Source organism: Geotrypetes seraphini, chromosome 5 (assembly GCF_902459505.1).
Source record: "Geotrypetes seraphini chromosome 5, aGeoSer1.1, whole genome shotgun sequence".
NCBI classification, from domain to species: domain Eukaryota; kingdom Metazoa; phylum Chordata; class Amphibia; order Gymnophiona; family Dermophiidae; genus Geotrypetes; species Geotrypetes seraphini.
The window spans coordinates 258,021,231-258,036,751 of NC_047088.1; the positions used below are offsets into that span (position 1 = coordinate 258,021,231).

Below are 15,521 nucleotides of genomic sequence, written 5' to 3' on the forward strand. Positions count from 1 at the left end.
TAGATGTTACTGAGATGACATTGCATATTTTAAAGTCATCTGCCTTGACTTCTTTGAAAAAAAAAAAACCCAAATATAAATGAAAATTAACATTTTCTCTGCATACAGTGAATTTGGGGGTTTATATGAAAAATGGATGGAAGAAATTGCATCACAATTAGTACTATTATTATGGAGGGGGGGGTCTGGGGCGGAGCTTGAGCAGGGATATTCGGTTGATATTTGTTACGACTTAGGGGGTACTTGGCTTGAAGAAGTTGAGAATCACTGCTATAGAGAATCGCACCCAGTGACACCCAAGTCCTTCTCTACCCTTAAACACGCCCACAAGACGCCATACGATAGGCACCTATGTTTTGTAGAGTCATGCCCAGAAAGGATATGCGCCCAGCACCAAATACTTTTCTTTAAAAATTATGAGCCTGGGAAAACTCATAATTAAAGTCAATTTATTAACCCCCTCCCCCTCTCTTTTTACAAAAACGTAGCGCGGTTTTTAGTGCTAGCCGGGGCAGTAACAGTTTCAACGATCAGGAGCATCAGAGCTGTTTCTGCCATGGCCGGCGCTAAAAACCACACTACAGTTTTGTAAGGGGGAGGGAAGGCAAGTTAGGTACCTCTTTGAAAAATTTCACCCTCATTGTCTAACTCTTAAGAGAGGAATCAGCTGAATGGGTCCCTGGCAGTGGGGTGATATAGCAGCCAGACACTGACACAGCTGGCCTGGATACAACTAAAGTGAAGCTTAATCACTATTGCATTTACGGTGGAAACAAGTTATGAAAATAAGTGACTGCAAATCCACAAAGGAGATTAGTTAGTAAAATGCAGGCAGAACAGAAGATACTATTTCTGACTGCGGACCCCTTTACAAAGCCGCAGAAGTGATTTCTCCTGTGGCTTTATAAAAGAGGCACTGTATGCGTTACATGGCATCACATAGGTGCAAAGTGTTAAATTAGCCAAGGAGGTCAGTGAGCCACTGCTATCGTCAGCACTAAAAAAAGACAGACACATGGACATATGTTGTTTCTACAATGGAAATTTCTTCTGAATCTTTAGCATTAAGAAACCTTAGGGAGTTTCAGTTAGAGAATGGCACGGGGAAAAATTAGACACCCCCCCCCCTGTCCCCGCAGGAACTCAATTTCTCCATGCCAACCCCATGAGTTTTATCACTGTCCCTGTAAGCTCTGCCTTAACCGGACAAGCCTCGAACACTTAGGATTTTAAAGGGTTTGAGGCTTGTGGAGACGAGGACGGAGCTCAGGCGTTGGTGGAATGAGGCATTATGACATCACAATCTGAGCTCTAGAATGTTGATACTTAGGATTTTAAAGTGTTTGAGGCTTGTGGAGACGAGGACGGAGCTCAGGCATTGGTGGAATGAGGCATTATGACATCACAATCTGAGCTCTAGAACAGTGGTCTCAAACTCAAACCCTTTGCAGGGCCACATTTTGGATTTGTAGGTACTTGGAGGGCCTCAGAAAAAATAGTTAATGTCTTATTGAAGAAATGACAATTTTGCTTGAGGTAAAACTCTTTATAATTTATAAATATTATAAGTTATAGCTAAAGAGACATATGATAGAAACTTTTATTTTACTGTTGTGATTATGATAAACATACCAAGGGCCTCAAAATAGTTCCTGGCGGGCCGCATGTGGCCCCCGGGCCACAAGTTTGAGACCACTGCTCTAGAATGTTGCTACTTAGGATTTTAAAGTGTTTGAGGCTTGTGGAGACGAGGACGGAGCTCAGGCATTGGTGGAATGAGGCATTATGACATCACAATCTGAGCTCTAGAATGTTGCTACTTAGGATTTTAGAGGCTTCTGCAGATGAGGATGGAGCTTAGGCATTGGTGGAATGAGGCATTATGACATCACAATCTGAGCTCTAGAATGTTGCTACTTAGGATTTTAAAGTGTTTGAGGCATGTGCAGAAGAGGGCGGAGCTTAGGCATTGGTGGAATGAGGCATTATGACATCACAATCTGAGCTCCAGAATGTTGCTACTTAGGATTTTAAAGGGTTTAAGGCTTGTGCAGATGAGGACGGGGCTTACAGGAAAGAGGCAGGGACAGGAAAAGAACTCGCCAAGACAGGATGGGAAAACGAGTTCCCACGGAGATGGGAAAAATTTGTCCCCATGTCATTCTCTTGTTTCAATGGCTATTTTAACACAATGGATGTCGGTCTAAGTCCCCGGGACACCTCAGCCACTCTGGTTTTCGGCATATCCCATCGCACGCATGTGATATCTACATACAGAGAGAGTGAATGCAAATCTCTCAAAAATTGGATTGTCTGGATGTGTCCCAGGGGCTGCGACATATGAAATTGTATAACTGACTAATATCAAATGGGGAACTTTTATATAGTGTTCAAACTAGAATCCCCTAGGGTTACTTATAATATGAGCACTAAATTAATCTAATAATGTACTTTTGTAAACAGAGGAGAAAAGACCTCAAAGAACCCCCAGGTGCCAAGTCAATTGAAAGACACTAATTTGGAGTTTAAGGGTGAATTTTTATCTATGAAATTTTTTAAATTAAATAACTTCATAATTTAATTATTTTAGCTGCTTCAAAAGCTAGTTTTCTCTCATATTCAAATGATAGACAAAGGATTAGCAACACTCGACCAACTTAAGTACATCATTAGATTAATTTAGTGCTCATGTTATATGTAACCTATCAAATTACTTGGGCGCTTTTCTCCACCCCTTCTTATACTTAATTCGTCACCGTTAAAAGAAAGCAAAGCAGCAGACGGCTTCCGACAGCTCACGGCAGAACATTTGAGCGGGAGCATTTTACCTTTGCGATTTTAGCGTCATCTTTCTTTTTTGCGTTCTGGAGGGATTCGAAGTGGTGTCTTGCACTGTCGTAATCTACAAGCTTCCGGCCTCGTTTAGCAATGCGGGACTTGGGGAGGGGGAGGAGAGAGGAGAAGAAAATGGTTAAACCCTTAAATTCGCAATAGGCTTATTTATTTATTCGATTTTCTATACATGAATTTATTCAGGCACTCAAGCATTTTTCCCTGTCTGTCCTGGCGGACTTACAATCTATCTAATGTACCTGAGGCAATGGGGGGATTAAGTCACGTCACCTCCGCAAAAAGACCTTGGGTTGAAGACAACCGTCAGTAGAGAACAGCTGTCAACACAACCCTTTGGGTAGGGCTGCCAGATTTATTTATTTTTACTTCAAACCAATTTTTTTTTTTAATTGATGCCAGCACAAAAAATACAACAAACAAAATATGATAATCTCTCTCGTCATCCATTTTTCATTATCCCACATGAACTCCCTCCCCCCACCCATAGAACAGTAAATAATGGAATAACACAGCCAATCGAGGACGATATGGCCCAGGATATGTCATAGATAATATAGGCATCAAGCTTTACTCTTCCATTTTCAAGGTCTTCCATAGACTAACACTTCCAAATCAACAGTACCTTGAATAATTACATCTGTTTCCGTTTTCAGACCTTAGCGGTGGTGCTGCGTGTAGTACAAATTTTCAACACACGCAGACTATACACACCAAAGTTGCCATTGGTCTTATTTATAGTTCCTATTTAGTGTTTTAAAGTGTTCAATAGTTCAAACTTTATTGAAATAAATATTCTTATTCTATAAAGTTTAAATATAATTTAAATACTCATCTTAAATGCGAAAATGTGGCTTAGAAGTCAAAGTCACCCGGAGGCACGTTCAAGGACTTAGCTAACAAAAGACGACTTGAGCTCCAACGCTGTCACATCTTCTCCAATCTTCCCAACAAGCTACCTTGTTTCACCAATGTTTGGCTCATCAGGGGAACAAACAATACAGCCTCGAAAAGTGCATCTCCAGAACAAAGGAAACGGACAAGAGCACTTAAAGCCCTCCCTCCAACACAGACCTCACTTCCGGTCTGAATCAACCAATCAGCACTCAGCTCAGCAATTTGTTCTGGGGCTGGTCTCAGTGCGGCTTCACTTTTCAAGGCTGTATTGCTCGTTTCCCTGATGAGCCACACATTGGTGAAACAAGGTCGCTTACTGGGAAGATTGAAGAAGATGTGACAGCGTTGGAGCTCAAGTCGTCTTTTGTCAGCTAAATCCTTGAATGTGCCTCTGAGTGACTTTGCCCTTGAAAAGGCTGCATTGTTTGTTCTCCTGATGACCCAAACATTGGTGAAACAAGGTCACCTGTTGGGAAGATTGGAGAAGACGTGACATCGTTGGAGCTCAAGTCGTCTTTTGTCAGCTAAGTCCTTGAACGTGCCTCCGGGTAACTTTGCCCTTGTCTAAACCTGAGTTGTTCTGTGAGGGAGTTTTTTTGCCAGTGAAAGTATCAAAAGCAGTGTGTGGTGCAGTGGTTGGATCTACAGCCTCAGCACCCTGGGGTTGTGGGTTCAAACCCCGCGCTGCTCCTTGTGACCCTGGGCAAGTCACTTAATCCTCCATAGCCCCAGGTACGTTAGATAGATTGTGAGCCCACCAGGACAGATAGGGAAAATGCTTGAGTACCTGATTGTAAAAACCGCTTAGATAACCTTGATAGGCGGTATATAAAATCCTAATAAACTTGAAACTTGAAACCTTTTGGTTCTATACTGCTACATTAGTCTGAGGCTTTCTCTCTCTCTTTTGGGGTACATGCTGGATTTGAAGAGAATTGTCAAAAATGTGGATGTCAAAATTACAGAAAGAGTATGAACTTCAGAAAGAAAATTCTGCACAATGCCAAGTATTTCAGCTTAGGGCAACGTTCATTTAAGTTATACGCTCCCATTTTTTCCCCAATATGGAAAGAGAATGGAAGCAAAACAAAACTTAATGGTGCTTAGATAGGAACTCCAGTAATTGGGAAATAAGGCCAGTGCTGGGCAGACTTCTACGGTCTGAGCCCTGAAAATGGCAAGGATTGACCAATACGGTGTCAGGTCAAAAGCGCACCGGGACAAAGGCGCGCGCAGACAATTGAGCGCAGCGCGGAGGTGCGCGCTGCACAAAATTACTGTTTTTACGGCTCCGACAGGGGGGTGTGGGGGGGACCCCCCCACTTTACTTAATAGAGATCGCGCCGCGTTGTGGGGGCGTTGTGAGGGGTGTGGGGGGTTGTAACCCCCCACATTTTACTGAAAACTTCACTTTTTCCCTGTTTTTAGGGAAAAAGTTCAGTTTACAGTAAAATGTGGAGGGTTACAACCCCCCAAATCCCCCACAACGCCGGCGCGATCTCTATTAAGTAAACGGGGGGCTCCCCAACAAAAAACCCCATCGGAGCCCCTAAAAACTGTAATTTTCTTTGGCGCGCGCCTCCGTCTTGCGCTCAGTTGTCGGCGCACGCCTTTGTCTTTCGCCGACTTGTCTATGAACCGACCAATACGACCATACTCTTCAAGAAAACTCTGAAAAAAGAAATAATACCTCAAGTCTCAAACTCCACCTCTCACTAAAGCCAACTTACCAAACAAATAACCTTACCCATTTCTTATTCTTTTTGAAAATGACCAATTTTTTTTTATTTTTTCTTGTAAGTTTTTGTTGTAATACATCTTGGATAATTCTTTTGTAATCCGCCTTGAACTGCAAGGTAATGGCGGAATAGAAATCCCTAATGTAATGTAATGTAATCTTATTAGGCAGATTGGATGGACTGTTCAGGTCTATCAGCCGTCATCTACTATTTTACTATGGACACTTCTCCCTCCGTATTTGCGGATTCTGCAATCGCGGTTTCGATTATTCACGTTTTTTAGCTTTCTGGCTCCTCCCCCCCAAATTACATCAGCTTGCATAGAGAAATCGCTGATTCCAAGCGTTTACAGAGAAAATCGTTGATTCTCAGCACTTTCTTCACCGCGTTTAGCCTGTCCTTCAGGAACAGGCCAGGTCTCCCACCATGTCATTCACGGTTTTTAATAGAAAACAGCGAACAACATATGAAAAAGTTATTTGCGGTCTTTCTGTATTCGCGGCTCTGTTAATCCCCTATCGCAGCGAAAACGGAAGGAGAAGTGTACAGTAAGTGCATACTGCCCTCTGCAGGCAATGAGGCGAGAGGTCACATAGGAGAGTAAAGCTAAAGAAATGAACCCGATTCTGCCCTCCTACATGTGCTGTTTCTATGACATTCAACAACGGCAAAGACATTCCCCCCATGCAATACTAGCTCCAATGTACATCACAGCACTACAGGTTCATTTGTGATTAGAATAAAGGTATTAGGTCATCAGGTTTAAATAAAAGATTGAGGAAATAAATGTGCCATACTTTGATGTCCGGGAATTGGCCCAAGTAAGTGTCCATTGTTAGAAGAGCCTGGTCAACCAGCTTCTGATGGTAATCAGTCCAGAGCAAGTCGCTGTTCTGAAAGAAGAGGAATCGTAAGTAAAAGCTTTGGTTAGAAAAATATGAGGAATACAGTGGTACCTCGGTTTACGAGTGCACCGGTTTGCGAGTGTTTTGCAAGACGAGCAAAACATTTGCAAAATCGGTGCCTCGGAGACCGAGCATGGCTCGATTTACGAGCACCCCCCCTGCAATCCGGCACCCCCCCCCCGCGATCCGGCAATCCCCCTGCCTCGAACCGGCACCCCGTCCCGACACAATTGGGCACCCCCCCCCCCACCGCTTCTTACCCTCATCTGGGCACTTTTGAAAATCAGCCTTCTCCTCTGCTGGGCCTTGAGCATCTGAGCATGCTCAAGGCCTGCGAGTTCACGTTCTGAACGTGCTCAGATGCTCAGATGCTCAAGGCCCAGCAGAGGAGGAAGCCGATTTTCAAGAGTGCCCAGATGAGGGTAAGAAGCGGCAGGGGGGTGCCCAATTGTGTCGGGGGGGGATGTCGGATCGTGTCGGGGAGGGGGGTGCCCAATCATGTCGGGGGGGGTCGGATCGTGGCAGGGGGGTGCCCAATCGTGTCGGGGGGGGGTCGGATCGTGGTGGGGGGGGTGCCGGTTCGGGGCAGGGGGGGTGCCAGAACGCAGAGGGGGGTGCCTGATCGCAGGGGTGAGGGGGGGTGGGGGAGGAACGCATCAAAGCGAGTTTCCATTATTTCCTATGGGGAAACTCGCTTTGATAAACGAGCATTTTGGATTACGAACATGCTCCTGGAACGGATTATGCTCGTAATCCAAGGTACCACTTGTAGATCACTACTTGGGAGAGGGGAGAAATGCAAAAGTCTATCCTGTCAACTACGCCATTTTTTACCCTTTGCAGCAACCATTCCAATGGTTTAAAAATTAGCGCGTCCTTTTACTAAAGCTGACAGCGCAGATTTGCTGCGTATCCGAACATTTACTGCGCAACACTCGGCTGAGCGACTTTGTAAATTTGGACACTGTCCTCTGTGTAGTTAATGATTTTGTGATAGTGTTTTTAGCTTTTTTTAAATTTGTTTGGAATATCTGTTAATCTCAGATTTATAAAAATTAGTTTGTTCCTTGAATTTATTTAGGCTGTGTAGAGTCTTGTTATTCCGCCATTTTCTCTCAAGGGATCGCAGTTGTTTTTTTAATAAGAGTAAGACTAGGAGTACACCAGGGGTTCCTTTGTTTACGTGGAGAAACGGTATAGGTAACGGTTATGGAGCTTTCCATGAGTCAACTTTCTCCTCAGTGGACGATTCTGACAATTCTGCTAGATTGGAATCAAAGTTAGCAGAAATGGAAACATTATCCAGTTTTGAATAGACACGAGAAATTATTATTATTATTTCTTTTTTAAGGCATATAGGAATAAATATATATATTTTTTTAATTCTTTATTCATTTTCAGACTTACAATAAGTGTGACAATATGTCCAAACAAATTAACAATAAATATATCACTTAATAATCATCAATGGTACAAATAATATGCTCTATCACCCACCCTTCCCTATCATATAATCAAATATCTTGTACAATATGTAATAGTAAAATTACCCCCCCCCCCCCTCACCATTGACACGAGAAATTATTGTCTTAGGACGAAGGACTAAGGCATTGGGCCTAGTAGACTGAAAGAGACTAATGAGAAAATGATCAGGCCAAGGAAGTTACGTACAAGCCACAACTTGAAAATGATCTTTGAGCGGTGATGGAACAAGAACCATGTCTAAAGTGTGCCCTGCTATGTGAGTGCGACAGGTTAGCAATGGACAGAGGTTTAAATCCTTTAAGAGGCTAAAAATATCTAAGGTAAAAGTATTTTTAAGGTCATCAAAATGAATACAGTAAAACCTTGGATTGCAAGTAACTTGGTTTGCAAGACAAGCAAAACATTTGATTAAATTTTAACTTAATATACAAGCAATGTCTTCCAATACGAGTACATACAGTATACACACGTCACGTCATCACAACTGAGCCGATGGTTCTCCTCTCTCTGACGCTGCAGGAGTGTAGTGACTGTTCTAAACGAGCAAAGTCTTGCAATACAAGTACATACAGTATACACACGTCACGTCATCACAACTGAGCCTATGGTTCTCCTCTCTTTGGCGCTGCAAGAGTGTAGGGACTGTTCTAAACGAGCAAAGTCTTGCAATACGAGTACATACAGTATACACGTGTGACATCATCACAACTGAGCCGATGGTTCTCCTCTCTCTGACGCTGCAGGAGTGTAGTGACTGTTCTAAATGAGCAAAGTCTTGCAATACAAGTACATACAGTATACACACGTCACGTCATCACAACTGAGCCTATGGTTCTCCTCTCTCTGACGCTGCAGGAGTGTAGTGACTGTTCTAAACGAGCAAAGTCTTGCAATACAAGTACATACAGTATACACACGTCACGTCATCACAACTGAGCCTATGGTTCTCCTCTCTCTGACGCTGCAGGAGTGTAGTGACTGTTCTAAACGAGCAAAGTCTTGCAATACAAGTACATACAGTATACACACGTCACGTCATCACAACTGAGCCTATGGTTCTCCTCTCTTTGGCGCTGCAAGAGTGTAGGGACTGTTCTAAACGAGCAAAGTCTTGCAATACAAGTACATACAGTATACACACGTCACGTCATCACAACTGAGCCTATGGTTCTCCTCTCTTTGGCGCTGCAAGAGTGTAGGGACTGTTCTAAACGAGCAAAGTCTTGCAATACGAGTACATACAGTATACACGCGTGACATCATCACAACTGAGCCGATGGTTCTCCTCTCTCTGACGCTGCAGGAGTGTAGTGACTGTTCTAAACGAGCAAAGTCTTGCAATACGAGTACATACAGTATACACGTGTGACATCATCACAACTGAGCCGATGGTTCTCCTCTCTCTGACGCTGCAGGAGTGTAGTGACTGTTCTAAACGAGCAAAGTCTTGCAATACGAGTACATACAGTATACACACGTCACGTCATCACAACTGAGCCTATGGTTCTCCTCTCTCTGACGCTGCAGGAGTGTAGTGACTGTTCTAAACGAGCAAAGTCTTGCAATACAAGTACATACAGTATACACACGTCACGTCATCACAACTGAGCCTATGGTTCTCCTCTCTTTGGCGCTGCAAGAGTGTAGGGACTGTTCTAAACGAGCAAAGTCTTGCAATACAAGTACATACAGTATACACACGTCACGTCATCACAACTGAGCCGATGGTTCTTCTCTCTTTGACGTTGCGGGAGTCTAATGACTGTTTCTAAATGAGCGAGGTCTTGGAATACAAGTACATAAGGTACTTTGTATTAAAGTTTTTAGGTTGTGGAACGAATCGTCTGAGTTTCCGTATTTCCTATGGGGATATTCGCTTTGATATACGAGCGCTTTGGATTACAAGCATGCTTCTGGAACGAATTATGCTCGCAAACCAAGGTTTGACTGTATTAAAATCTCCTAAAATAATGGGGTTCAGGGATGAAGTGCAGAACTCAAAGAATGAAGTAAAATTAGCATTTGGCTATTAGGTGATGGGATAAAAGCGCGCTGACATTGCAGCACCGACAATTTGGCGCAAGACCCCAGCGCACCGCCTAAAAAGTGACTTTTAAAGAGCTCCGACGGGGGTGTGGGGGGGAACCTTTGTTGCCGCTGCCGTTGGGGGGGGGGGTGAAACCCCCCACATTATAGAGAAAACTGATCTTTTTCCAAAAAAAAAAAAAATAAATAAATAAATAAAAATCAGGAAAAAGTTAAGTTTACTCTATAATGGAGGGTTCCAACACCCCCAAACCTCCCTCAACAGCAGCGCGAAGAGTATGAAGTAAACTGGGGGGGGGGGGTTTCCCCACCCTCCCCGTGTCGGAGCTCTTTAAAAGTCACTTTTTAGGCGGCGCGCTGGGGTCTTGCGCCGAATTGTCGGCGCTGCAAAATCAGCGCACTGTAGTCTCGCACGCGAATGACTATGAACCGGTTATTAACAGGAAGCCTTACTTGCGTATGTCCTGTTCCAGAAGGAACTTTGTCCAACCTTGTCTTGAATCCCTGAAGGGTGCTTTCCCCTATAACAGCCTCCGGAGCCAAACTGGCCAGCACTGGCAGCTAGAGCCTCTTCTTCAGCCAGAACCATGGCTGCCTCCTTGATCCCTGCACAGAGGTTTAAAACCAAATGCAGAATCCCGCATGGTGGGGAATGCCGTTTAAAATTCTACCTTGCACAGTAAATTCAGAACGTACAGCTGAACAGAAATAAAACACGTGCACTGCATACACAGAACAGACTCCGAGAATGATGCCCATAATAGACCATGTTCGCTTTTTATTTTTAGAAAAAGTATGTAAATTAAAAGCAGTAAGATGAGAACAAAGGAAAGCTGCAGATTTCTGAAAAAGGTCCAAGTTAGAAGCAGTCAAAATACAGACGAAATGAAATTCTGAAGCTACTTCAACTTCTAATCTAATCTGCCACAAAGAGCTGGGCAGAAACCACGAAATTAGCATGCAGGGCTGTGCTCGACAAATAATGTATAAATTATATTTGTTTTATTTAAACGTAGTGAGCCTGCAAGGTCAAACACTGCAGAGGAGCTCCAAGGAGAGAGGAGAAAAGATTTCAGAAAATGAAGGAGGCCACGAAGAAACTAACCGCAGAACATATGGCTTTTCCATCTTCTGTTAACATATCTGTATTACACAAAGAAGTTTAAGAAGCAATAAAGAGCCCATTTCTACATGGCTCACTGCCACTGTATTCCCCTAAACTCACATCCTTTATCCGTATCCTGCAAATGGATTTTCACCCAAGGCCATCCTACACTAAAAGGTCATTGTTGACCTCCATCCACTGGCTACATATATCAGATTTCTGATGGCGATCAGCCAGACTGATCCTATGCCCTTAACTTAGCCATCCAGAAAACACAAAACTTGTCAGTCCTCTACTACTAATAATTATTTCTATAGCACTACCAGATGTACACAGCGCTGTACTGAGTCACAAAGAAGAAGAAAACAGTCCCTGCTCCAAAGAGCTTACAATCTAAACAGTCAAGACAGACCAAAAAGATGCCCTGGATACAGTTAAGGGGAAGGGTTAGTCTGCTGGCTGGGTTGGAGGGAGTACAGGACAATCAAGCCATTTGACATCACTGATGCGGCTGTCTCCTATTGGTGGAATGAGGCATTATGACATCACAATTAGAGAATGACACGGTGACAAAATTCATCACCGTTTCCGTCCCCTGCGGATAACCGCGGGAAACCATCTTCATGTCATTCTTTAAGGAGAGAGGAAAGAATCAGAGTATAATTGGGCACAACCACTGACCCGCAAGCTTTGCTTTGAAGAATGCTGGTGTAGAAGGACTGAGGTTGAGATAGACACTGAAGAATGACAGTCTCTGGTATCCAGAGCAGATATTGTGATGTCATAATGCCTCATTCCACCAGTGCCTAAGAGCCAATCACATCAGTGATGTCACAATGGCTTCATTATCTTTGGCTCACATAAGAATCAGAGTATGAATGGCCACAACCACTGACCCGCAAGCTTTGCTTTGAAGAATGCTGGTGTAGAAGGACCGAGGTTGAAATAGACACTAGAAGATGACATGGGATTATTTCTCGTGGTTATCCGCGGGGACGGGAACGGTGATGAATTTTGTCATCGTGTCATTCTCTAAAACAATCTCAGCTCTGCTTCCCAAAGACTGAAAAACTCTTCACACTACTACTACTACTATGAATTATTTCTATAGCGCTTCCGGATGTGTGCAGCGCTATACAAAGTCACAAAGAAGACAGTCCCTGCTCAAAGAGCTTACAATCTCAACAGACAAGACAGACAAACAGGGTGTCATGGATACAGTTAAGGGGAATGGTTAATCTGCTGGCTGGATTGGTGGGAGTTGGGGGAGTAGGGTTATGGATTGAAGGCTATATTTTTTTTTTAAAAAGTGGGTTTTCAGTCTGCTTTTAAATAAGGGAAGGAGCTTGGCGGACATACTTGGGTAATTTATTCCAGGCATAAAGGCCGCTAGCTGAAAGTTCCACCAGAAGCAAAACCTGCCCAAAGCATAATGGAGTTCTTTAAAAGCAGCAAAAGATACAAGGACTCCGTTAGACAAACTTCTGTGAGAATGCTTCTTTCTTCCTGTCCTTCACAGGAATTTCAGTGTCATGGTTCTCTCACTTCTCTCCTTCCGTTTGGGGACCAATCAGGAATTCCACTTTCACACAGGGGAACACCCGCCTAGTGGTTAGAACAGTGCACCGACAATCAGGGAAGCCAAAAGTTCAAATTCTGCTTCTCCCACAAATGCCCGAGACTCTGCGCAAATTGTTTGCCTGACCGTCTTCCAAATGGGACATCCACGTGGGGTCCTTACGGGGGGTTGAGCTAGGGAACTAGGTCATTAGCACTCAGACTTGATGGGGTGGGTCAGAAGAGTGGGCAGACTTGATGGGCTGCAGCCCTTTTCTGCCGTCATCTTTCTATGTTTCTATGTTTCTATACACTAATTTTGCCATTACCGTGTAGCCGTTTTGTAGACGGTAAGCGCCCCCCATGCACTAACTGGCTCTGTCACGCCCATTCCATCCCAGGGGTCTAGGGGTCCGGATGGAAAATCTGGTAACCCTAGGTACAGTCCTAAATATTAGATAAGCAATTCGGTATATTAATTTTAATTTACTTCTTATATACCGCTAATAACCGTGAGGTTTCTAAGCGGTTTACAAAAATGATGCATTAAAAGATACAATAGATAAAAATAAATAAGATAGGTACTTGGAAATTTCCCTAGGCTCACAATCTAACTAAAGTACCTGAAGAAACAATTAATGAAAAGTAAAGATAAAAATATAAAGAGAGAGGTAGAGATAGAGATAAATATGAATATTCCAACAAGTAATATATAAATAACTATTTTACATCTTACAATTATTCTAACATCAGTGAAATATCATGATACAATTATGAAGAGGGAATTTTTAGCAGACAGGGAATGTGGATACCTAGTGTGAGGAAGAAATTCAGGATAAGGTGTTGAAGTTATGTTATGTAAAGAAGCCTTCTGAAAGCTTCTCTCCCCTCCCCGTGCACAATAGAACATGTGAGTATTTCCCGTACATGTTTTAGGGACAGTATTACAAAATCAAACGTATTTACAATACAGTATACAGTATTTCATATATTATTGGTGTCTCAGTCCAGCTGACAAGTTTCTTTAGAGCTGGGAAAAAAAAGTTTGGCGGGAATCAATCTGCATATTTGCCTCTCGACTTCATCCAGTTTACTCTCTCTCCTTTTTTGTACTTCTGATTTCTCCATACAACACGAGCCTTTTGAGTTGACCTTTTTCCCTTGCTAAAGCCATAATTCACTTATCTTTCAAGTGAAAGATTTGTGCAATAACTACTTTTGGAGGGTCTCCAAGAAAGGGAATTTTTGGGAGGCGATTCATCAGATGCAAGAAACGACCCCTCTGAAAAGTAGATTTTATCCAGCCCTGAATAAGTTCTTCCATATTTGAGCCCTTCACACTTTTTAAGCCGTGTTGTAGGCTTTAGGTGGAATACTATTTTATAAAGAATGCAAGATGGTAACCGGTAATTGGAAGAGTGACGAACGCCTAAATTTTCCTTTTCGATGGGCAAATCTGTGCTCCAGCTATAGGTATGAAAAAATGAATGCCGATAGTTTGGGGCACAGTAATTTATTTAAACTGGTTTGGGGCCCGTTGGAAATGGAAGGGTGGGGGGGGTATTTCTATTTCTGTCTGACTTTTGAGTATTTACACCTGGGATGGGTGGGAGGATATTATTAATCTGAATAAGGAAAGGTTATCGGGAAAATCTATATTTCTGTGTTTTATTGATTAATCATTGGTCGGGCGGGATAAAATGATTGGTCATGTATATTTGTAAGATGAATGTGCTTTTATTGACTTATATGTTATATATTTGTGTCTTGCACTATTGACGTTTAGAAAATCAATAAAGATTTATTTAAAAAAAAAAAAGAATGCAAGATCTATATTGAAATTCAGTTATTTTTTGACTGCTTTATGATTTTATAGACGCACACACAGATTTGTTCATAAATCATGGCAACTTTTATTTTCTCTTGAAAATGTGCCCAACACTGGAAATCTAATATATACATTTGAAAGTGTGCGACATATACTTCCTTATTTATTTAAAAAATTTATCAATCGCCTATTCCTAGGCAGCATTACAAAATAACATACACAAGATAAAAATAGACAGGACTTATACAAACATCTTAAAATACAAATGCATAATTACATCTTAGGGAACCTTAATTCAATAAATCTTCAAAGTTCCATTCATCCTAAAACCAACATTAAAAACCCGGAGGCCTGTATAGTAGCAACAGGCCCCGCCGGGGCAAAGTCGAAAAAATAAAAAGAAAATCAAAATTTTTTTTTTTTTTTTTTTTTACAAATGGAAAGAAAAGGTAACCCGAAGGTAAGAAAGTAAAATAATTGGAAAAAATTCGCGAGCGGGAAGGCAAAAAAGTTAGTTCAACGGCCGTTGAAAAAACACGCGTCTTCTTCGCTCCGCGGAAACGAGAAAACTGGGGACCACGCACTCCTCCGTCGGGCGGGAAGGCACTCGCGCACGCGCGGTGCGGCCAACTAGAACTTTCTAGTTAAAAAGGTCCGTACCGGGGGTTCCGTCGGTGACGTCACCCATGCGTAAAGAATATGCTGCCTGCTTGTCCTGGGATAAATCCTAAAACCAACATTAAACAGCATATATTTTACTGAAAAGCTTCTAAAAATAATGTAGTTTTAAGAATTTTCTTAAACTGCTGAAAGTCTATTAATTTATTCCCCAGCGTTACTCCCATGATAGAAATGGCAGAAGTTCTCATGTTTTCAAAGCGCATTTTTGGAAAAATCTGTCAAAGCCAATCGTTGCCACCAAACGAGAGATGAGTGCAGCGGTCTGGAATTGATCACGCCCCCCCCCCCCCCAGTGTCAATCTTTTGGCGAGAGCGGTGCGTAACGGAAGGGACTAAAGTCGAACAAGACAGCAGTTCTCCGTGGCAAAAATGCAGCCGATGGTATTCACTGCCTTCCCCACGGATTCCAACAAACCGTGGAGAACCTG

General features: G+C 42.7%; 1 protein-coding gene across 11 annotated transcripts in view; it reads right to left on the bottom strand.

Moving 5' to 3' along the window:
* The window catches only part of BIN1 (bridging integrator 1), a 239,933-nt gene that overhangs the window by 80,406 nt on the left and 144,006 nt on the right, over positions 1-15,521 (bottom strand). For all 11 annotated transcript variants that reach the window (XM_033944491.1, XM_033944488.1, XM_033944483.1 and 8 more), the window contains exons 5-6: positions 6,284-6,379; positions 2,829-2,936 (exon numbers count right to left, since the gene is read on the bottom strand). In XM_033944491.1, coding sequence (XP_033800382.1) covers positions 2,829-2,936; positions 6,284-6,379 — 204 coding nt within the window. The remainder of the gene's footprint in view (positions 1-2,828; positions 2,937-6,283; positions 6,380-15,521) is intronic.